Source organism: Talpa occidentalis, unplaced genomic scaffold, assembly GCF_014898055.3.
Source record: "Talpa occidentalis isolate TD23 unplaced genomic scaffold, MPIMG_talOcc4v2.1 talOcc4.4, whole genome shotgun sequence".
NCBI classification, from domain to species: Eukaryota; Metazoa; Chordata; class Mammalia; order Eulipotyphla; family Talpidae; genus Talpa; species Talpa occidentalis.
The window spans coordinates 114,681,858-114,704,793 of record NW_023604295.1 but is presented as its reverse complement, the minus strand read 5'-3'; the positions used below and the strand labels follow the sequence as shown (position 1 = coordinate 114,704,793).

The following is a 22,936-nucleotide window of genomic DNA, read 5'->3' as shown; positions in this document are numbered from 1 at the left end:
CCATATTGAGATCTGTAGACAAAAAGAAATAATACTAATGATTGAAGTAAAAACTTTTAAGCAGAGGAAATATAGTAATTTAACTCATCACTGATTTGTGTATGGATTTTCTTTTTGTTTTTATGTTAATCAGTTAGATGTTTGAAAGTCTACAGAAAGTCTGGAAAATTGATAGCAAATCCTCAAAAGGTTGGAACATGTGATTTGATAAAGTTATATAAAGGACTCAACCTTTTGTGTATGAGACATTAATTTTCAGAACACTTGTGGATTATAGATCTGATTTTCCAATGGAAAGATGAATTTTTTCTTTGCAGTAACTGTCTTTATTTTATCTCATCTTCAGTGGTTACATCTTTCTCCATTACTTGTTGAAATACCTGTTAGAAATACCTAATATCCCCCATTTAAAAATATTATTTTGTTTGCTGCACATGTTTTGTTCTTAATCCAAAGATCATTTTGTGTATTTAAAAGAAGAAGATTTTGCTAGGGATCTTGGAAGGATCTCCTTGTGTGTGGTACTTCATTCTATACTGATAATTACTTAGTTTTATGCTATAAAGCAGTGGTTCTCAATATGAAGTCAGAAAAGACTTATATAAACAAAATTTTTGAACTGTTTAATATCAGAAAATCTAGGAGAATCACACATTTGTACAAAATTAGGCTGCATGTGTATTTTTTATATTTGGCTACAATTTTAACCATTTAATGTGATAATACTAGTTATTGGGATCATAAGCTCTGATTGGCAGTTATATTTTTCTTTGATATAAACAAGAGAAACTAATCTGTTATTTTTAAAATGCAGGGATTTTGGTTTGCAGGTGTTTTTTTTTGGTTGATAAAATATTTGAAAACATAGGCCCATAAAGTTGATAAAATATTCAAAAACATACAGGTTCATAATGAATGGAAAGGGAACCCTTGGTGATGAAAAGTTTCAAACCACTGCTGTATAGCTTATTTGACTTTATCTTCACTGAAAAGGTAATGGTAATATAATGACCAACTTGACAAAGTACAATCCTTTTGCTTTTTTGTATTTTATCGGAAGAAAAAACGTGCTGATCAACCTATTGGCTATATTTTCATTCTTGCTAATTTTGTTATAAAGGGATTTAGTTAACTGTGGCACTGGATTAAAATACAAAGATGACTATTGCTTGCTTTCTTTGTTCTCAAGGAGCAAAGAAAATAAGTTGCTACATATTTATTTGAAAAATCTGCTCTCAAGTCTACTCAGTCTAAAGATTTTATGCATCTATTTTGTCATGTTAAAGTTTCAGCTGCCCAGATTTTAGAGTGGTAAAGAATACACTAATATTTTGGTGCAACTCCAAAACTTGAAATAACTTAATCTGTTCAATTTGCTTTCTATTTTAATCCATCACTATAGCTATGACTCAATCCCTTTGTTATTTCCCCCCAGTTTGAATCAAATTTAATGCACTACAAAGATAACTTTGTCCTTTTTTTTTTCTCCTCTCTTTCTTCTATTCTCAGTTATTAAGACTGTTTATTTGTTTCAAGGTGGAAGACTGCTCTGCTGTGAATCGTGCCCAGCTTCCTTCCACCCGGAATGCCTGAGCATAGAAATGCCAGAAGGCTGCTGGAATTGTAATGACTGTAAAGCTGGCAAGAAACTACATTACAAGCAGATTGTTTGGGTCAAATTGGGAAATTACAGGCAAGTTTTTCCAAGGGCAAAGAGGAAGTATTCAGTCACTGATCACACATAGGCTCATAATCTTTATACCAAGTGGGTAGAAGATAGGTAGAACAGCACAGAACTCCGTCCTTAAATAAAAGAAATGTTGTAAGTATGGGTTTTGGAGGATTGGGAAGGATATGTTGCTAAATTTTTTTTTCCTTTGGATTGGTTATTTTTTTTTTCTCTGAAAGTTATTTTATACTGATTAACAATAGACAATTAGATTCTGGAATAAAGGGTATTATGTGGATAGTGAGGAATGTTTTCTTGTGTCCTAATTGGATTTTTATTCATTTTTTATTTCAAATAAAATCGAGAGTTTATATCCTGGCTAAAATAGCTCTTCCATTTTAGTTCTAGCTAGAAGCTTTAAGCTGTATGCAAAGAGAGAGCTTTTAGAATTTATAAAGAGATTAATTTATTATATCAAGAGCCTTTTGTTCTTAAGGGACTAAAGTAAGAAGTATGTAGGATTGCTATTATTTGAATAAAATTTCCTCCTTTAAGAAGCTTTCTTTTAGTAAGTCTTCACTGAAGGAGTAGCAGTATATTTGAAAATTTCTATGCTCCATGTTTTGGGACTGTTTATCATTTTACTAAGAAAATAGATACAGTTCAAGAGAGCACAACAAAAATAAGGGGGTTGCAATTGTATGGGGAATATAAAAATAAAATTTATTATTAAAAAAAAAAAGAGCACAACAGAGGTTTTTTTTTTTTTTTTTCCCCCAGTTAGAATCCTAAGTAAAATGTCTTTCTAGAGAATTTCCAACGTACTATAATTTTTTTTTAATATATGATTTTTTTTTTTAAGATTGATTTATTTATATAAGAACTGGGGGTCAGAGGCCTGGGAGGGTGAGAGAATTTACAATAGACAGAGCAGGGATCAGAACAGGCAGACAGACCAAAGACACTGCCAAGGGGAGCAGCGGGCGAGGCAAGAGAGGTCTGCCACTCCATGAGGGTTTCTCTCTGGCCATGCGGGAATCGAACCCTCACTACAGAGGCTGCGGACAGCTTCATAGCATGGCGCTCAATCCTCTGCGCCACAAGGGAAGCCCACATGCTTTAATTTTTTTCAGTAAGTGCTATGCCATGGTCTCAGGTTGAATTATGCTGCTTGCCTATGTGTTTAACTTCAAAAGCTTCATTTTCAGCTGAGATTGGGGCAATAGGGGATTGAGAAGCCACTACCACCCAGCACTGTTTTTGTGTGTGTGTTTGTTTTATAACATATTCCAGTAAACCTCCAAGTTCTGAGAAATAAAACTGACAGTTTGAATACATAAACAGTTTTATACTGTATGGCAAAAGAGATCATAAAGTTTTAAAAGGCAAATGTCAAACCAGGGGAAAGTGTTTGCTCTTCTACTCTCAATAAGAAAAGATTAAATAAATACCTTACTTAGAAAAATGGGCAAAGATGAGAGAGAGCCAGTTCGTAAAAAGAATAGCAAATAGAAAATGAACATACGAAAAATACTCAGCTTCACAAAAAGTAAATGTACATTAAAAACAGAGGTTTTTATGTTTTCAGTTAACAGATTAGCAAAGATCAGAAAGAGTAATAATTTCGTGATGAGGGCTAGCATGAAGAAACAAGTGCTACCTTTAAGGCAGTCTGACATCATGTATCAGAATTATAACTGTGTGTACCCTTTGACTTCAAGGAATTTAAGAGGGGAAAAATTGGACTTGCAGGCAAAAAATGCAGTTCTAGGGATGTCTACTGCAGTATTATTTTTTTTTTTTTTTTTTTTTATAGAGGCATGTTTTTATTTATTTATTTGTTTGTTTGTTTGATACATGCACTGGGTACAGTCAGAAGCACGGGAGGGTGAGAGAATTCACCAGAAGGACTGAGGTACACTGCTGAGGGGAGCAGCGAGCAGCAGGAGAGGTCTGCACGCCATGTGGGACCCTCCTCCGGAGGCCGGGGAGCAGCCGGGGATCGAACCGGCGCCGCAGAGGTCGCCGGCAGCTTCGCAACCCAGCGCTCAACCGCTGCGCCACTGGGGAGGCCCTACTGCAGTATTATTTTTAACTGCAAATTTGAAATAACTCAAATGCTCAGTCATTGGGGGATCTGTCAAATAAATTATAGTGTGTTCATATTGTAAAACACCTTAAAGCCAATAAAAGGCTAATGCAGATCTATGTAGTAATGTTACAGGGCAACCCCAACATGAAATGGGTTGCCTGGGGGCCTCCCTGGTGGTGCAGGGGTTAAAGTCTCAGTGCTATCACGCTGTCGCCAGCCACCGCAGCATGAGTTTGATCTCAGGCCAGGGAGCTGCCCACATGGTGCAGCAGATCTATCTTGTCTCACCTGCTGTTCCCGTCAACAGTATATTTCAGTAGATCCACCTGTTTTGCTCCCCACTCTGTCTCTGATGAATCCTTTCACCCTCTGCATGTCTGGCCTGCACCCCAGCTCATCTATGCAAAATAAATAAAATAAATCTTAAAAAAAAAAAACAAACAAGAAAGGGGTGCCTGACTGTGGGTCCTCACCCATGTGCTTAAAAGGGACTTATGAGACTCAACTGTAGGCATACACAAAAGGTTAATAAAGGGTTAATTTACAAAAAAGGGAAATGCAGAAATGAATAACTCAGGGAGAACAATAGAGATAAATTCATGAATGCATCCTACCAGTTCCACTGAGCTGGAATCCCATTAGCATGCTGAGAGCTGGTGAAAAACCAAGAGACCACCACAAGGCCCACATGTCTGGTTATATACCAAACCTGGCTGCTTAACCCCACCCTCAGTTCCCACTAATCCTTCCTTTGGTGATGATGACATTATGGGATTTGTAGTCCTTGGTGTCTTGGATCTCTTTGGTCTGGGGTGGAGGTGGAGTCCATAAATCCTATGTTTGTGGAGTTGGTTCAGGACATCCTTCCCCCATCCCCAACAGTAAACTGAGAAGATCTTCAGGATATAGTTGAAGTTAAAAAGTATGTTAAGCAGTATATACATCATTTCCCCATTTGTTTGTAGTATAATTTTTAATGGCTGCAGATCTAGTTTTCCTCTTTTTTAAAAGAAAAAGGTAGGTTTTTTTTTAAATAGTATTTTTTAAAGAAAGAAAAGTGAGTGTGCATGTTTTTGTATGTATAAGCATAAGAAAGTCTGAAGTATTTGCAGTCGCCTTAGCACTAAATCTCTAGCTAGTGGAATTGTGAATTCTTGTGTTTTAAAAAAATTCTTATATGTAGTCAGGTTGTTTTTTTTTCAATAAGTATAAAATTTATATAATCCACTAAAAGAATGTGGTCATTTATTTTTTAAAGTATTGTAGAAATAGTAAATGAGTTTAATTTTACAGTATCAACAAGTTTTTCTAAGTCAACTCTAATAAACATTTTTTTGGCTACAAAAACAAAATCCAAAAAATGATCTTTCACATGTCCATCTGCAGACAAATATAACCTCTAAAAAGTATCAAACCCCAAAACAACTTTGTGTTGTTCGTTCTTGGGAATGAACTCTACAGAGCCAGTCTTTCCATGTGATTCTGAAAATATGTTTTTTAACACCTGGAAAGAAATACATCTAACATTAATAATCTGAGGTATGACACTTTAAGGGAAGACATTTTCAGTTTTTCTGCACTGTTTTACTTTCTAGTCGAGGCAGACACTGCTTTTATAATTAAAAAATATGTATCTTTCTGGGGAAGGGGTGTGAGTTTGACATTTAATCGACAAGACAGGCATTCCTAGATACGAAAGATCTATGCAGCATAAGGAGCTCCAAATCTTCCCATAAGTTTCAAGATATTTCCCCCATTTTTCACTTTTTAAAAATTTGAGATATAGGGTCTTCCTGGTGGCACAAGGGGTTAAGAGGCAGCACTATGAAGCTATCGCCAGACCCTGCAGCATGAGTTTGATCCCCAGCTGGGGAACTAACCCACATGGCAAGGTGGACCTCTCCTGTCTCACCCGCTGCTCCCCTCAGCAGCCTGTTCTGCTCCCTGCTCTGTCCCTAGTGAATCCTCTCACCCCCCTATACCTCTGGCCTACACCCCAGTTCTTCTATGCATAAATAAATAAAAACAAATCTTTTTTAAAAATTTGAGATATAATTGACATGTTGTAGTATTATATTAGTCTTAGGTGTTCACCATGAATTTTTTTTTTTAAGATTTATTTATTTATTTATTTATACAAGCACTGGGTACAGTCAGAAGCGTGGGAGGGTGAGCGAATTCACCAGAGCCAGAGCGGAGAGCAGAGCAGGCAGAAGGACCGAAGTACACTGCTGAGGGGAGCAGTGGGCGGCAGGCGAGGTCTGCGCGCCATGTGGGACCCTCCTCTGGTGGCCGGGGAGCAGCTGGGGATCGAACCGGTGCTGCAGAGACTGCGGGCAGCTTCGCAACCCAGCGCTCAACCGCTGCGCCACCAGGGAGGCCCGTTCACCATGATTTGACATGTGTATATATTGTGAAATTATTACCATGATAAGTTTAGTTAAGGTGCATCATCCTGTTTGTTGCAATTTTTTTTTCTTGTCATGAAAAATTTTAAGATCTCTCAGCAACTTTTAAGTATGTAATACAGGGCCTCCCCTGGTGGCGCAGTGGTTGAGCGCTGGGTTGCGAGGCTGCCGAGCCTCTGCAGCGCCAGTTCGATCCCTGGGCAAGGGTCCCACAAAGATAAATAAATAAATATGTAATACAGTATTATTAACTGTAGCCACCATGCTTATAATACTTATTTTCTTTTTTTAAAAGTTACTGTGAATATATCTTTGCCTTAATTTTAATATCTACGCTTCAATCACATTACATTTTAAAGAAACCCAAAGCAGTGCTCTAGTTCAGTCTAATCAAATTTTATATGTAGGTCAGATTCTTCTTACATGTTTTGGAAAGACTTCCATCCATGAACTGATTCTTAATGTTTCTTTCCAGTTAGGCCCAGCTGGGCCACATGAAACTATTTCTTTCCAATAATTAGTTACCTCAGTGTGAAGCCTTCCTTAGGAGTATAGAACTTGGAACAATCAGTGGCAGAATATATGCCTCTTCCTAACTGACCCGATGAATGCAGTTGTTATGTACATACTTAAATGCCTTAAGGTGATTTAGAAGTAGACAGAATAATCATTTCCTATATTACTTCAAGAGGAAACCAATAGTGTTTTGTATTTATTAAGCATTTGCTTCTTAACCATGTTTTTAATTCTCACGTGGACAGTAGGATAACTTTTAGATGATGTGTATTCAAGTTCTGTACTATGAATCTGGGAGAGTGATGACTTCCTTCAATTATGTTCCAAATAATGTAATTTTTCAGAAAGTAAATGGTTTTGTTAGACATGAAAAATAAAGTGAAAAAATTTAAGTTTTTGTATATTTACTATTCCTATTATTGACTTTATATACTGAAGAAGCTATACCCTTCAATTCCTGACTTGCCCAATTGTTAAAAATTGTCAGTTGCCTCATAGATGGTTTCATTTAGTAGTAATTCAACCATTACTGCATGAAATAATTGTTTTCATTATGTCCAAAACCCATGTTTGTTATGATCTAAGATAAATTAGATTCAGAAATATACATTGATATAAAATCTAGTATTGACCCTGGTTGATTAGCCAGAAAGTGCTGATTTGTTTAGAAGTTTTTACACTTTGAAAGTGTAAATAAGTTTTTACACTTTGAAAGATGATCTTGGTATTAAGAATATCAAGTTTGGAGAGAAGCATGACTTTTTCTAGGATTCAAATTGGGTTTGGAACAGTATTGGTAATTCTCTAATTCTTAGGTTGGGTAGCAGGTTCATTATTATTTTATTATTATGCCTTATGACTTACATTCTCATAATGTTATTTTATAAATATCAACTATTAATTTTTTAAAGAAGCTAGATCAGGTGCTTAGAACTAGTTTAATCTATGTTCACTATTTCATTCATTATTCAACATGTTTTTAAATGATTTGGGCAGAATTAATGACAAAGTATTTTGTGTCCTTAGAATGTGAATGAAAAGTACAAAGTATAAAACCTGCCCCACCCCTCACCCCCTACCCTCACCCCTTTCTGCCAGCCATCTAAAGAATAGTGTCATTTTTCATCCTCTTGCTTGTTTTTCCCAGGTGGTGGCCAGCCGAGATCTGCAATCCCAGGTCCGTGCCACTGAACATCCAAGGCCTTAAGCATGACTTAGGGGACTTCCCTGTGTTCTTCTTTGGTTCTCATGACTACTATTGGGTGCACCAGGGCAGAGTATTCCCTTATGTTGAAGGAGACAAAAGTTTTGCTGAGGGACAGACAAGTATTAACAAAACCTTCAAGAAAGGTAAGTTGGAGGATGTTTATAGTGGCTCAAAACTGAGTCTCCAGGATGATTTCTTGAAACCTCCTAATGTGCATATAACATGTTTTTGGGATTGGAGAATTTTACCAGGGATTATGATGCAAATTTTCAGTCACATTAAAACCATGCAAGAACTCAGCCAATTAAAAATTCTCCAATTAAAAAAATACATACTTTGCTATTATGGAAAGTGTTTTAGTCATCTTTCTACAGACATGGAAAACTACTCTGGCAGTAGTTTTCTTAAGTGAAGCTCTTTTACCACAGAAGAGAAGTAAAATCTTCCTATGACAAACGTTACAAGTGTTTGTGCAACAAGTAACCAGAAAGTTTGACTTCCTGGGTAAAAGAAAAATGACTGGTAAGTCTAGTACTAAGTGAAAAGCTGCTCTTTGATTCATTTGGAAGCCTCTGATCATTGAAATAGGACCGCTTCTCTGAGGCAGCAGCTGGCAGAGCGTAATAGTTTTCAGTTATAAATGACTTACATCCTATTTTGAACTATTTACCCTATTCTGGTAGAAATGGCTATTTCCAGAATGTAACTTTATTTTTTTTTATTTTTTATTTTGTTAAAGATTTATTTATTCATACAAAAACCAGGGTACAGGCCAGATGTGCGGGAGGGTGAGAGGATTCACCAGGCACAGAGCAGGGACCAGAACAGGCAGACCGACTGAAATACACTGCTGAGGGGAGCAGCAGGCGAGACAGGAGAGGTCTGCCGCGCCTTGTGGGTTGCTCTGTGGTCGGCGCGGATCAAACCAGCACTGCAGAGGCTGCGGACAGCTTCACAGCACTGCGCTTAACCACCTGCACCACCAGGGAGGCCCTCCAGAATGTAATTTTAAAAAGAAGACCTCAGACCAGATCAGTGCATTGTGAAGGCAGTATAAAACTAGTCTTCTAACAGGTTTTATTTTATTTGTTTTTCTGGTATTTATATACTTACTTTGGTCTTGTTGGCAGCACTGGAAGAAGCTGCAAAGCGTTTCCAGGAATTAAAAGCACAACGAGAAAGTAAAGAAGCACTAGAGATTGAAAAGAACTCAAGAAAACCCCCTCCCTACAAACACATCAAAGTAAGTTTTTACCCATGAAAACACTGGTATTTGACAGGAAAGATAAAATGCATTCATCTCAGTAGTTAGAAGGCTCTTTTTTGATTTGTGGAAACTCTTGTAAATTATCACCTAATCCTCTGTAAAACAACTGAGAACATTTGTTGGAAGCATCAAATGGGAGCCATAGCTGCTATCCTCTGTGATGAGTTTTTTGATAAACCCTGTCAAGTCTAGGAGCAAAATGTTTAATGTTGTTTTGGGGTTCTGCACCCAAACCAATGTGTGTGTGAGGGGAGTTCCTCCAGGCAGTTCTGGACATCAGCAGGATGTCTGAGAATTCCACTTAATTCTGATACTGTATACCTAGAGATAGTATCAGATTCCATCTCTCATAAGATCCCCCCACTTCCACCCACTCCAGCTGCCAGTAGCCAGTAGAAGTTCAGATTTTCCCTTGTGCCCTCTCCTGGGCACACCAATCTCTCAGTATTCCATGTGTTCATCAACCCAGAAAGTCTCTGAATCCCTCTGTTTGGGTTTTTACGGCAGCTTCATCACATAGGCCTAATTAATTAAATCACTGGCAGGTGGCGATTAAGTCAATCTGTAGCCCACTCCCTTCCCTAAAAATCAGAGCAGTGTATAAAGTTACAACCCTCAATTCAGGGTTGATTCCTCTGCAAATAGCTCTCTGACTGGCTCTCTGACTGACCTCCCCCAGGTGCATCCAGAAGTCACTTCATTAGCATAAACCCAGTTGTGGAAAAAGGCTTGTCAGGAATAAAAAGGCACCCATTTCACTGTTATGGCTTTGAAGTGCTTTCAGAAAGTGAGAATAAGAAACCAAATACTATGACAAAGGATGTTCCCATAACTCTTTATCACTTGGGAAATTACAGAATGAAGGGTTTTGGAAGCCAGGAGTCCTGAACCAAAGATTAAAATTGACCAAAATACATTTCTTAGAAATCATAGTATCGCAGATGTGAAATCTTATTCTTGCTCAACTAGATTATTCTGCAACTAAATGAGAATATAGATATTTAACCCTTTTCTTCCAGCGAGCCCACAGTTGTTTTCAGTTATGAAATTTCCATTCAAGATGAAAAATGCACAAGTTAAATGAGAATTCACACCAGGTTTTTTGTGGTTTTTTTGTTTATTTGTTTTTTAAAGATTTACCTATTTGTTTACACAAGCACTGGGCACAGTCAGCAGCACAGGAGGGCGAGAGAATTCACCAGAGCCAGAGGGGAGAGCAGAGCAGGCAGACACAAGAACCGGGGTATAGGCCAGATGCGTGGGAGGGTGAAAGGATTCACCAAAGACAGAGCAGGGAACAGAACAGGCAGACCAACTGAAATACACTGCTGAGGGGAGCAACGGGCATGGCAGAGGTCTGCCTCGCCAAGTGGGACCCTTGCGGGCTGGCAGGGATCGAACCGGTGCTGCAGAGGCTGCGGACAGCTTCACAGCACGGCACTCAACCGCATGCTTCACCAGGGGAGGCCCCACACCAGGTTTTGATATTTTTGTCAACTAAAAAGACAGTTATTTTTCCTAGCTTATTCATAAGGAAACAAAAATTAAGATGAATACCCTTTTACACCACAAGGCAGAGACAGGGCCAAGAATAGCATGGATGTTTCTTATGTCCTGGTGTTAATTCTTCCCTCTCATTTCTGGCTTGTTTCCTAGGCTAACAAGGTTATAGGAAAAGTCCAGATCCATGTTGCAGACCTATCAGAGATTCCCCGCTGCAACTGCAAGCCTGCTGATGAGAACCCTTGCGGCTTAGAATCTGAGTGCCTGAACAGAATGTTGCAGTATGAGTGTCACCCGCAGGTATGCCCAGCTGGAGATCGATGCCAGAACCAGTGCTTTACAAAGAGGCTCTACCCTGATGCAGAAATCATCAAAACGGAGCGAAGAGGCTGGGGCCTCAGGACCAAAAGGAGCATTAAGAAGGTAGCATGGGTCGGGGATAGGGTGGAGGTTTGTATAGTGGGTGGGAGATAGACTAGAATTACGCCTCTTAGAGATGCTTCAGAAGGGGTGAATCACATAGGGAACTATGGCAACCTTTGAAAGGTCTCACTTGGCACTTCTTGGGCAAAGAAACTGTAGGAGGAGTTAGTAATAAAATACACAAAATTTGGGTATTAATGATCAGTCATAAAAAGGACAGGGGACATTGGACATTCTCTATTTGAAATTATTTTTTACTTGGTAAGCAAAGTAGATTAAAAGACTCAGTAAAGGTAAAATTAGTGTACTGGGACAGAGACTAGCAAACCCAGGACTTTGCTCCAACATCATAACTCACTGGTCATGAACTCATTACCCAGTCACTAACTGCCCTAAGCCTCATCTTCATCTCTGAACTGGATATTATAATCCCTGCCCTAATGCTGTAAAGAAAAAATAAAGATGTTAAAGTGGAGAGCTGATTGATGACAGGGATTGTTATTTTAAATGAATTGGTTAAGGGCCTCCCAGGTGGCGCAGTGGTTGAGCGCTGGGTTGTGAAGCTGCCCAGCAGCCTCTGCAGTGCCGGTTCGATCCCCGGCTGCTCCCCGGCCACCGGAGGAGGGTCCCACATGGCGCGCAGACCTCTCCTGCCGCCCGCTGCTCCCCTCAGCAGTGTACTTCAGTCCTTCTGCCTGCTCTGCTCCCAGCTCTGGCTCTGGTGAATTCTCTCACCCTCCCGCGTTTCTGACTGTACCCAGTGCTTTTATAAATAAATAAATAAATCTTAAAAAAAAGATTTAAAAAATTTAAAAAAAAAAAAATGAATTGGTTAAGACAAACCTGAGGAGGCCTCTTATTTTTGTACCGTCAACAGGGAGAGAGACACTTCGGAAAGATGGACTCTTAATCACCATTCATCCTGCCACCCTTGTCATATTCTATTATGACTGTATTCAAGGGGAGAGGATCACAACACATTAGTACCAGGAGGCAAGGATCATGGGAACCATTTTAAAAATCTGTCTGCCACCCTTGGGTTTCAAAAGAATAACTTTTAACTATAGCATGGAGATTTTACATTAATGGGGGACAAGTGACAAAAGGAGACCATGATTGTTCTGGAGAGACAGAATTGTGGCATGGACAGAATTTACTGATATATTGGCTGTGTGGATTGAGTTGTTCACAGGTCATCTGCATTGAGAATGTCATTTTATACTATAGTGCAAAAAATCTTAATACTACTTTAATACCATTCATGTTACACGTACAAATTTTGCCTATGATTTCTGGAGCATTTTGAGAGCCATCCTGAAACCAGTTAGATATTGTGTCAACACCATTCAATGGTAATTTTATTTATTCTAAAATATAATCTGATTTATTAAATTAATGACATAATGAAGAGAAAAGAAAGCACAATCCAAATTATTCTTACCTGTAACACTTAAGGAACTGCTAATGTAGGACAACTGATATCTTAAAAAATAATTAGAACTATGCAGTCGCTGAAAAGCATACTCATGAAGACTTGGTAATAACCTGGAAAAAATTTTCGTACATTTAGGAGACTACAGCCAAATTTGAACTGAAGGAACACAGACCCCATCTTTTCACACACAAATTCCCGAAAAGACGTGTCAGAGTCAAAGTGACTTCTTACTGTGAAGAAGTTTCTTTCCTGGAAATGAAAAAATACATATTAAATATACTAAATTATATTAAATATACTAAAATACATATTAAATATGCTAAATTACAGCCTGCTTTATTGCCACAATCTTTTAATCATTCTAACTTTTTTGTTTTGGAGGTAACTTTGGCTTACATTATATATGATTGAGAAGTATAGGATCACACCTCTTCAGATATTTGTTACCACAAACCACATTCACCACCAAGGAAAAGGGAGGCTAATTACCAACTGGTAATAAATCACTGTAAGCCATAGGTCCATTTATGACAGCATATAACCAGAATCAATATAAGCCCCGGGTCACAGTGGTAATTGTGTACATGGAATTTAAGCACGTATATAATATAATCTAGAGCAACATGTGTTACTAAAATCGCCATGATTGTCATCTTCAACATTCACCTGGAAAATAACTGGCTCTTGTTGACCTGGTTGTTGCCACAGCTTTAAGGACAGGTTTCTAATATTTTTTTGTCCTTTGTTATTTTTGGTCTCGATTGAATTCACAGTTAATGATTTCAAGTCAATAAGCAACTCTTTCAATCTAAAGATGTGTCACTTTTAGGGCATGTAAAATATTTTCATCTTTACTTATGATGGTGTCAAGTTTATGAGACTTGTACTCATGTTTGGTAACAACACTTAAATTTTTCTATATTCACTCATTTTTATAGAATAGTAAGTATCAAACATAATAAATGTTCTCAAGCTTTTAAAGCCACAGAACTATTTTTTCCAAATAATATCTTACTTTGAATCCTACTATGTAAAAAAAATGAAGTAGAGCTGATTTGTTTGAAATTCTCAACAGATTTCCATTAAAAAAAAATTACCGTAAAATAGCAATGCTAGGAGGCAATCCAGCCAAATATCGATAAAATCTTCTCTCCGTGAAGGCAGTGATACCATATAACTGCATAATTTAGATAGCCCATCAGTGATATCAGAGTCTAAACTGGATGTTGGAAAAGCCATTTAAGCCTGACCACACATAAAATACAAATGTGTAGAACCATCCGATATCCTTCATGACAAAGGATTGGAAGGGAAAAATAAAGTGTCCTATTAGGGTGTTTCAGTTATAGATGAAATGTTATTCTTTTTCTAACCTAATTATCATAGCTTGTACAATCAAAAAAAATGGGAGAGAAAAAAATCAGAGGTCAGCTTTTGTGGTGATCATTCCCCAGTTGAAGCAAGTGTGTAGGCACACTGATTTCCTCATTGACCTCACTAGCAGCAAGCTGTCAAGGGAAAAAACTGATGCATGGGAAGTTAGTTTGATTCTTTCCAGTTTGACCCATTAACTTCTTTTCTCTTATTACAGAAGTAATAGTCTTTTTACTCTTGTTAATAGGGAAAAAATGAAATATTTTTATGAACATTCTTTTGTTCTTACTAATTTACAAAAAAATCAGAAATTATGATATAATACTTCTCCTTAGAATACTGGTATTTTCTTTTTTTTTTTTTTTAATAAATTTTATTGTTATATTCCCCATACAATTGCAGCCCCCCCATTCTGACCCCAATCCCTCCCCTCCCACCCCCGCCCCCCTAAAAGTGTCTCTGGTTCATAGTTTTTTGTTGATTTTGATTTTCACTTTCTTGTAGTTATTCATTTTCCTGGTCCCTTATTTAAGTTTTCTAGATTCCTGCTATGAGTGAGACCATCCGGTATTTTTCTTTTTCTTTTTGGCTTATTTCGCTGAGCATGATCCCTTCCAGCGCCATCCATGTTGCTGCAAATTGCATGTGTTTATCTTTTTTGAATGCTGAGTAATATTCCATGGTATATATGTACCACATCTTCTTGATCCAGTCATCTATTTTTGGGCATTTGGGTTGTTTCCAAAGCTTAGCTATTGTAAATAGTGCTGCTATAAACATAGGGGTGCAGGTGTTCTTTGGAATTGATGTTTCTGTGTCCTTTGGGTAAATACCTAGGAGTGGAATTGCTGGATCATATGGAAGCTCTATGTTTAGTAGGTCCAGAAATCTCCATACAGCTTTCCACAGTGGTTGGACCAGTTTGCACTCCCACCAACAGTGCAGAAGAGTTCCTTTTTCTCCACACCCTCGCCAACATTTGTTGTTGCTAGTTTTTTTAATATGTGCCATTCTCACTGGTGTAAGATGGTATCTCATGGTAGTTTTGATTTGCATTTCCCTGATGACAAGTGATGTTGAACATTTTTTCATATGCCTGTTGGCCATTTGCATTTCCTCTTCAGAGAAGTTTCTTTTAAGCTCTTCTGCCCATTTTTTGACTGGATTATTTTCTTTGTTGTTGTTGAGTCTCATCAGCTCTTTGCAGATTTTTGTGATCAGTCCTTTATCATTAGTGTTGGGTGCAAAAATGTTCTCCCAGTTGGTGGGGTTTCTCTTTGTTTTTGTTATTGTCTCTTTTGCTGTGCAAAAGCTCTTTAATTTGATGTAGTCCCAGCTGTTTATCTTTGCCTTCACTATCACTGCTTTGGGTGATGTGTCTGTAAAGATGTCTTTGATGTGCAAATCACGTAGTGTTTCGCCTATATTTCCTTCTATATATTTTATGGTTTCAGGTCTTATGTCTAGTTCTTTAATCCATTTTGAGTTGATTTTTGTGTATGGTGTGAGGTGGTGGTCAAGCTTCATTCTTTTGCATGTAGCGACCCAGTTTTCCCAGCACCATTTATTGAACAAACTTTCTTTGCTCCAATGCATATTCTTTGCTCCTTTGTCAAAGATTAGTTGACCATAAATCTGTGGGTTTATTTCTGGATTTTCTATTCGATTCCATTGGTCTGTATGTCTGTTCTTGTTCCAATACCATGCAGTTTTGATGATTATGGCTTTGTAGTATAGTTTGAAGTCTGGGAGTCTGATGCCTCCATTCCCTTCTTTTTTTTTCAGGAGAGCTTTGGCTATTCGGGGTTTTTGGTGATTCCATATGAATTTCATCAATAATTGTTCTATTTCTTTGAAGAATGACATTGAAATTTTGATTGGAATAGCATTGAATCTGTATATTGCTTTTGGTAGGATGGCCATTTTAATAATGTTTATTCTTCCAATCCATGAGCAGGGGATGTCTCTCCATTTCTTTGTGTCTTCTTCTATTTCTTTTAACAGTGTTTTATAGTTTTCTTTGGAATACTGGTATTTTCTAATATCAGTTCTGTGATGCTAAGAGCTATGAGAAGGGATAGTGAAAATTTGTGTGTATGTGAGGAATAGAGTCTGATAAAGCAAAAAGCACATATATTTATTTCCTAAGACATTTCTTTTCCTCAAAAATTTATCAGTAAAACTGATGAATCCTATAGATAATATGATTGTCATAGATTGAATCAGTCATGCTTTTCAGGTAAAAGGGTTAATATTTATGCATTTATAAACACAAAATATATGCTGAGAATGTACAATGATATAGAAACTCTGGAAAATAGTTTGGCAGTTTCTTAAAAAATTAAACATGTACTCAACATATGACCCAACAAAACCAAAAACTCTTACCAGAATGTTGATACCAGTTTTATGTATAATAGCCAAAATCTGGAAACAATTAAAATGTTTCTTCAGCATTTGACAAGATGCACCATCCATTTGTGATGAAAAGTTTTAGTAAAATGGGGATAAAAGGAACATACCTCAAAATAATAAAGTCCATGTGTGACAGACTCACAGCTAACAATATCCTCAGTGGTAAGAAACTGGAATCGTTTCTTTTAAGATCAGGTACACAGCAAGATGTCTACTCTCACCACTACTATTTAACATAGTATTGGAAGTCCTAGATAGGACAGTTAGGCAAGAGAAACATACAAAAGAATCCAAATTACCAACGAAATAACTGCCATTATTTGTAGGTGACATATTAATACACATAGAAAACTTTTAAGACTCAACTTAAAAACTAATAGAAACAATGAATCAGTAAAGCGACGGGCTACAAAAACAACATATAAAGTTCTCTTGTATTCCTAATGCAAATAGTAAACTAGAAGAGAAAGAAATCATAAAAACAATCCCATTTACAGTAGCAGCAAAAAATACTAAATACCTAGTAATAATCTAAAAAAGGAGGTGAAAGATCTATTCAGTGAAAACTATAGAACATTGTTAAAAGAAATAGAAAATGAGGAAATGGAAAGATATTCCATGCTCATGGATTGGAAGAATTAACATTATTAAAAGTCCATATAAGGGCCTCCCCAGTGGCACAGCAGTTGAGCCCTGGGCTGCGAAGCTGCCCACAGCCTCCGCAGTGCCGGTTCCATCCCTGGCCACCGGCGAGGGTCCCTCATGGTGCACAGACCTCTCCTGCTGCTCCCGCTGCCCCTTAGCAGTGTCCTCCGTCTGTCTGCCTGTTCTGCTCCCTGCTCTGGCTCTGGTGAATTCTCTCACCCTCCTGCACTTCTGACTGTACCCAGTGCTTGTATAAATAAATAAATAAATCTTTAAAAAAAAAAGTCCATCTAAACCCAAAGCAATATATAGACTCAATGCAATCCCTATCATCAATGGAATTCTTGAAAGAAATAGAGCAAACATTATTGAAATTTATGTGGAACCACATAGACCCCAAATAGCCAAAGCAATTGACAAAAAAGGAATGATGGGCTCATGCTTCAAACTATTGTAAGACTATAGTAATAAAAAGAGTTTGGTATTAGAATAAAAATAGACTCACAGGCCACTGGAATAGAATTGAGAGCCAAAAAGTTTACCCACATTTTTAAGGACAGTTAATCTACGACAAAAGAGCCAAGAATATACAAAGGGGAAAGGAAAGTCTCTTCAAATAGTACTAGGAAAATGAGAGCCACATGCAGAAAAATTAATTTTTCTGCATTTTCTCACACTATACACAAAAAATTAACTCAAAATGAATTAAGGTCTTGGAGACAAGACCAGAAACCATAAAGTACATAAGAAGAAAACATTCCATGACATTAGCTTTGGGGGTTATGTTTGGGACTTGACTGCAATGGCAAAGAAAACATGCAAAAATGAATGGAATTAGATCGGCTAGAAAGCTTCTGTACAGCAAAAAACTATCATTAAAACAAAAAAATGCCCTAATGAATAGGAGAAAATATTTGCACATCATACATCTGACTAGGGACTGATAACCAGTATCTATAAAGAATACATAAAGCAGGCCTCCCCGATGGCGCAGCGGTTGAGCGCTGGGTTGCGAAGCTGCCTGCAGCCTCTGCAGCGCCGGTTCAATCCCCGGCTGCTCCCCGGCCACCGGAGGAGGGTCCCGCATGGCGTGCAGACCTCTCCTGTCGCCCGCTGCTCCCCTCAGCAGTGTACTTCGGTCCTTCTGCCTGCTCTGCTCCCCGCTCTGGCTCTGGTGAATTCTCTCACCCTCCCGCGCTTCTGACTGTACCCAGTGCTTGTATAAATAAATAAATAAATCTTTAAAAAAAATACAAATAAAAATAAACATGGACCTCATTTATTTAAAAAAAAAAAGAATACATAAAGCAATAAAAAGCAAGCAAAGAGCCCAATCAAAAAATGGGCAGATGAGCTAAATAGATAGTTCTCCCAGGAGCACATACAAATGGCTGACAAGCATATAAAAAAATGTTCAACATCACTTACCAGGAAAATGCAAATCAAAGGCACAATGAAAGAGCACCTTTTACTTGTAAGAATGACCCATTAAAAAAAATAGAAAAACAAATGTTGGGAGGGTGTGGAGAAAAAGAAATCCTCATATACTGTTGGTGGGAATATAAACTGGCCCACCCCTGTGGAAAACAGTATGGAGTTCTCTCAAAGCATTAAAAATAGATCTACCATATGACCTAGCAATTCCACTCCTAAGTATCTACCCGAAGAATGCAAAAAAAAAAAAAAGAAAAGAAAAGAAAACATAATTTGAAGGGAAGTTCATTGCAGCACTATTTATAAAAAAAAGAAAAAAATCTCTTGTCATTGGCAACAACATGGACAGAACTGGAAGGGATTATGCTAAGTGAAATAAATCAAAAAGTACTGGATCCTTTCATGTGGAATATAAACAAAAGCAAAGGGGCTGATTAGACTATTTATAAAATAAACCCTAGAAATATAACTAGAATTAAGGCTGCTGGAGGGGAAGAGAGAAAGGGTATGGGAAAGCAGTGGCCTACTGCCCTAGGGTAAAGGATTATGGGTGCCTTGATGTAGTGATGTGGTAACAGACATCTGAGTAGTAATGAATCTGTACAGTAATGTAAAGCAGTGTTACCTCAATAAGGGGAAAAAACGGTTTTTTAGTAGGTGAATGATTTAAGTGAACTGTGGAATGTCCATACTTGGGAATACTATTCATCTATTTAAAAAATTGAATTATTAATAACATACAACAAATGATGGATCTCAAGGGAGTGAGGCTGAGATTTTTTAAAAGTCAACTGGCAGGTTATATACCACATGATTCCACTTACAGAACATTCTCAAAATGAGAAAATTATAGAGATGAAGAATAAACTGGCTATGGGATGAGGTGAGGGATAGAGGATGAATGTGATTATAAAGGATTACTACAAGGAACATCTGTAGTAATAGAACAGTTCTGTATCTTGATTGTGTTGGTGATTTCACAGTTTATACTGTGAAATAATTTTATTAAGTTTATACTTAATTTTAAGTTTATACTTTATAATTTTATTAAGTTTATACTTAATAAAATTCCATAGAACTAGACACACACGAATGTATGTAAAACCTATGAAATTTGAATAAGATTTGTCAATTGAGATCAAGCAAGCCAACGAGAATAGTGTAATATTAATATTTTGCTATAGTTGTATGTTATCATTGGGGGAAACTGAAGGGTTCAGGGATCTGTAATTACTTCAAATATACATGGCATGCAGACCTCTCCTGCTGCACCCGCTGCTCCCCTCAGCAGTGTATTTCGTCACTCTGCCTCTTCTGCTCCCCGCTCTGGCTCTGGTGAATTCTCTCACCCTCCTGCGCTTCTGACTGTACCCAGTGTTTATATAAATAAATTAAAAAAAAAAGTAAACCTTTAAAAAACAATATATGTGTGTGTATATATATATATATATATATATGGTGTTAAGGAATGCTTTCTAATACAATATACTGATTTTACATTTACATATTGCATGATTCTCTGCAGGGTGAATTTGTAAACGAATATGTTGGAGAATTAATTGATGAAGAAGAATGCAGATTGAGAATCAAACGAGCCAACGAGAACAGTGTAACTAATTTTTATATGTTAACAGTTACCAAGGTAAAATTGCTTATTCTTTTTTCCCAAAAGATTTTTTTGGTTTTGTTTCATAGTCTTAGGTTAATTTTGTTTTCTCTAATTTGACATTTCTCAAGAAAATTATAATGCTACCTACTATAATGTGCCAATTACACCAGAGTATACAATGAATGATTGCTGAAGCCCTGCACATGTCATGTGAGACAGCACTGAATGAAAAGAGAACCAGGAATGGGGTTAACTTGCCTGGATTTTTTTTTTTAAGATTTTTTTTTTGTTTGTTTATGCATGCAAGAACTGGGGTGTAGGCCAGAAGTGTGGGGGGCTAAGATGATTCACCAGGGACAGAGTGGGGAGAAGAACAGGCAGATCTACTGAAACACTGCTGAGGCAGATCTACTGAAACACTGCTGAGGGGAGCAGTAGGCGAGACAGAAAAGATCTGTTGTGCCATGTGGGCTAGTGGCAGCTGATAGCTTGATAATGAGACTTAACCCCTTGTGCCACCATGGAGGCCCAACTTGCCTGGATTTTAATCCCAGCTCTCCTCACTGAAAAGCTGACCTTCAGTCTATTACTGAAAGAGAGAATCAGCTCTATAATTCTAAGTTAGAAAGCATTAATAAGCTTTCATTTTAGCAAAAATTCCATTTTATAAGTTCCAACTTTTTTATGAGTTAGGAAAAATGAATGCTGGGGGAAAAATGACATTAAAACTGCTAATTTAATACATGCAATTTTCAGTCCTATTTGATGCACAGTACATCCAATATTTTATTTATTTTCTTAACAGTCCTCTGATTTACTGAGGATAAGTAACTGATATCCAGAAGGATAAGTATTTGTTGAATACCTTGTTACAGTTTAATGAAGAGCCAAGGGCCTCCCTGGTGGCCTAGGGGTTAAGTCTCAGTGCTATCACCCCTATGGCCTGAGGTTGATTCCCCACCAAGGAGCTAACCCACACATGACGCAGCAGACCTCTCCTGTCTCACCCGCAGCTCCCCTTAGCAGTGTATTTCAGTCAGTCTGCCTGTTCTGCTCCCCACTCTCTGGTGAATCCTCTCAGACCTCTGACCCAGGTCTTCTACACACAAAAAAAATAAAGGAGCCGAGACTAGTACCCATGTTTCCTGTGATCCATGATCTCTCTAAATCTAAGAATCAGAATATCATTAAAAGAAAGAAGTAGAGATCATTTAAGAGCTCTGTTAACTAATGTGTCATTGTTTGAAAGTTGTACAACTGTCATAAACATAAAATTTTATTCATTTATAATTGCTGATTGACCCCTTAGATCCAGTCCTGACCACACCATCCTTCTTCCTTTTTTTTTTTTTTTTAAGATTTATTTATGTATACAAGAACTGGGGTACAGGCCAGAGATACGGGGGGTGAGAGGATCCATCAGAGACAGAGTGGGAAACAGAACAGGCAGACTGACTGAAATACACCGCTGAGGGGAGCAGTGAGTGAGTCAGGAGAGGTCTGCTTCGCCATGTGAATTGCTCCCTGGCCGGCCGGGGATTGAACTCGTGCTGCAGAGGCTGCTGATTGCTTCATAGCGTGGTGCTTAACCCCTTGTACCACCAGGGAGGCCCCCACTCCATCCTTGACAACACTTGGGAGACTCCATCCTCTAGAATTTGTTCAAACTTTTAGTTCAAGGGCCAAAATGTGGAGCTCTCTACTATATTTTGAACTTTAAATATAAATAGAACAGATAGCTACTAGGGATTATATCTCAAACTATAGTCCTTCTGTCAGTCACTTCTCCACATCTCCAACTTTCAGACAAGTTTCTCATTTTTCCTTCTCAATGGCCTAAATTCCATCCATGTACCTCCATACTTATTTTGCTTTTTGCTCAGAACAAGAAAGGAGGGGTGATCGTAAAACATCATAGTTCCTATTACAAGTAGCTCTTTAATCTGAAAATATCATTCCTAAACCTGTGGCCAGATAATCTTCTAAATGGTTTTATTCTAAGGTCTGTTTGTTTGTTTGTTTTTTTTAAGTCAAAGTTTGTTTTTTTTTTTTTAAAGATTTATTTATACAAGCACTAGGTACAGTCAGAAGTGCAGGAGGGTGAGAGAATTCACCAGAGCCAGAGCAGAGAGCAGGACAGGCAGAAGGACCTAAGTACACTGCTGGGGGGAGCAGTGGGCGCGGCAGGAGAGGTCTGTGCGCCATGTGGGACCCTCGCTGGCAGCCAGGGATCGAACCGGTGCTTTAGAAGCTGCAGGCAGCTTCGCAGCCTAGCGCTCAACTGCTGTGCCACTGGGGTTTGTTTCTTGAAACTAATGTAAAAACAAATTAAATTCCATTTTATCTTAGTTGCTTTGACTTGAAGGTTTCAAGTTGAGAACTTTGTGAGAGCATAGAGAGTCCCACATTTTTGGAGCTGTGGTTGTCAAACATCAGCTGATAGCAAAATGCTGCTGCCTTGAGGCTCTTGACTGAATTGGATGTTTCTAAAATAAAGTTATACTTAGTTTTATGTCACAGGTGTCTTTCATTTCCTTTATTTTAAAGGATCGTATAATTGATGCTGGCCCAAAAGGAAATTATTCTCGCTTTATGAACCACAGTTGTAATCCAAACTGTGAAACACAAAAGTGGACAGTGAATGGGGATGTTCGAGTTGGACTTTTTGCTCTTTGTGATATTCCTGCAGGTAAAAAAGTGACTTATTCCCATGTCCCTGTTCCTGGGAACCAAGTATATCCTTTGAATGCAGTGCAATATTCTTTAAAGTCTGATGCTAAAGTATTTATTCAAATAAGATAAAGTTATATTTAGAATTATCTGCCAATAAGACATAAAAATCTATATTCTGTAAAAGAGAGCTTAATAAGAGCCTTTATGTGAGAGCAATAATAGAGAATTCTGTGTGTCCATGATCCTACTGAATTAATTCTCCAAAT

General features: G+C 37.8%; 1 protein-coding gene across 3 annotated transcripts in view; it reads left to right on the top strand.

Annotated features, from left to right (window-relative positions):
- Window positions 1–22,936, top strand: part of NSD3 (nuclear receptor binding SET domain protein 3) — a 112,494-nt gene that overhangs the window by 81,385 nt on the left and 8,173 nt on the right. For all 3 annotated transcript variants that reach the window (XM_037526066.2, XM_037526065.2, XM_054700881.1), the window contains 6 exons: window positions 1,537–1,693; window positions 7,833–8,035; window positions 9,023–9,135; window positions 10,816–11,085; window positions 19,914–20,030; window positions 22,545–22,686. In XM_037526066.2, coding sequence (XP_037381963.1) covers window positions 1,537–1,693; window positions 7,833–8,035; window positions 9,023–9,135; window positions 10,816–11,085; window positions 19,914–20,030; window positions 22,545–22,686 — 1,002 coding nt within the window. The remainder of the gene's footprint in view (window positions 1–1,536; window positions 1,694–7,832; window positions 8,036–9,022; window positions 9,136–10,815; window positions 11,086–19,913; window positions 20,031–22,544; window positions 22,687–22,936) is intronic.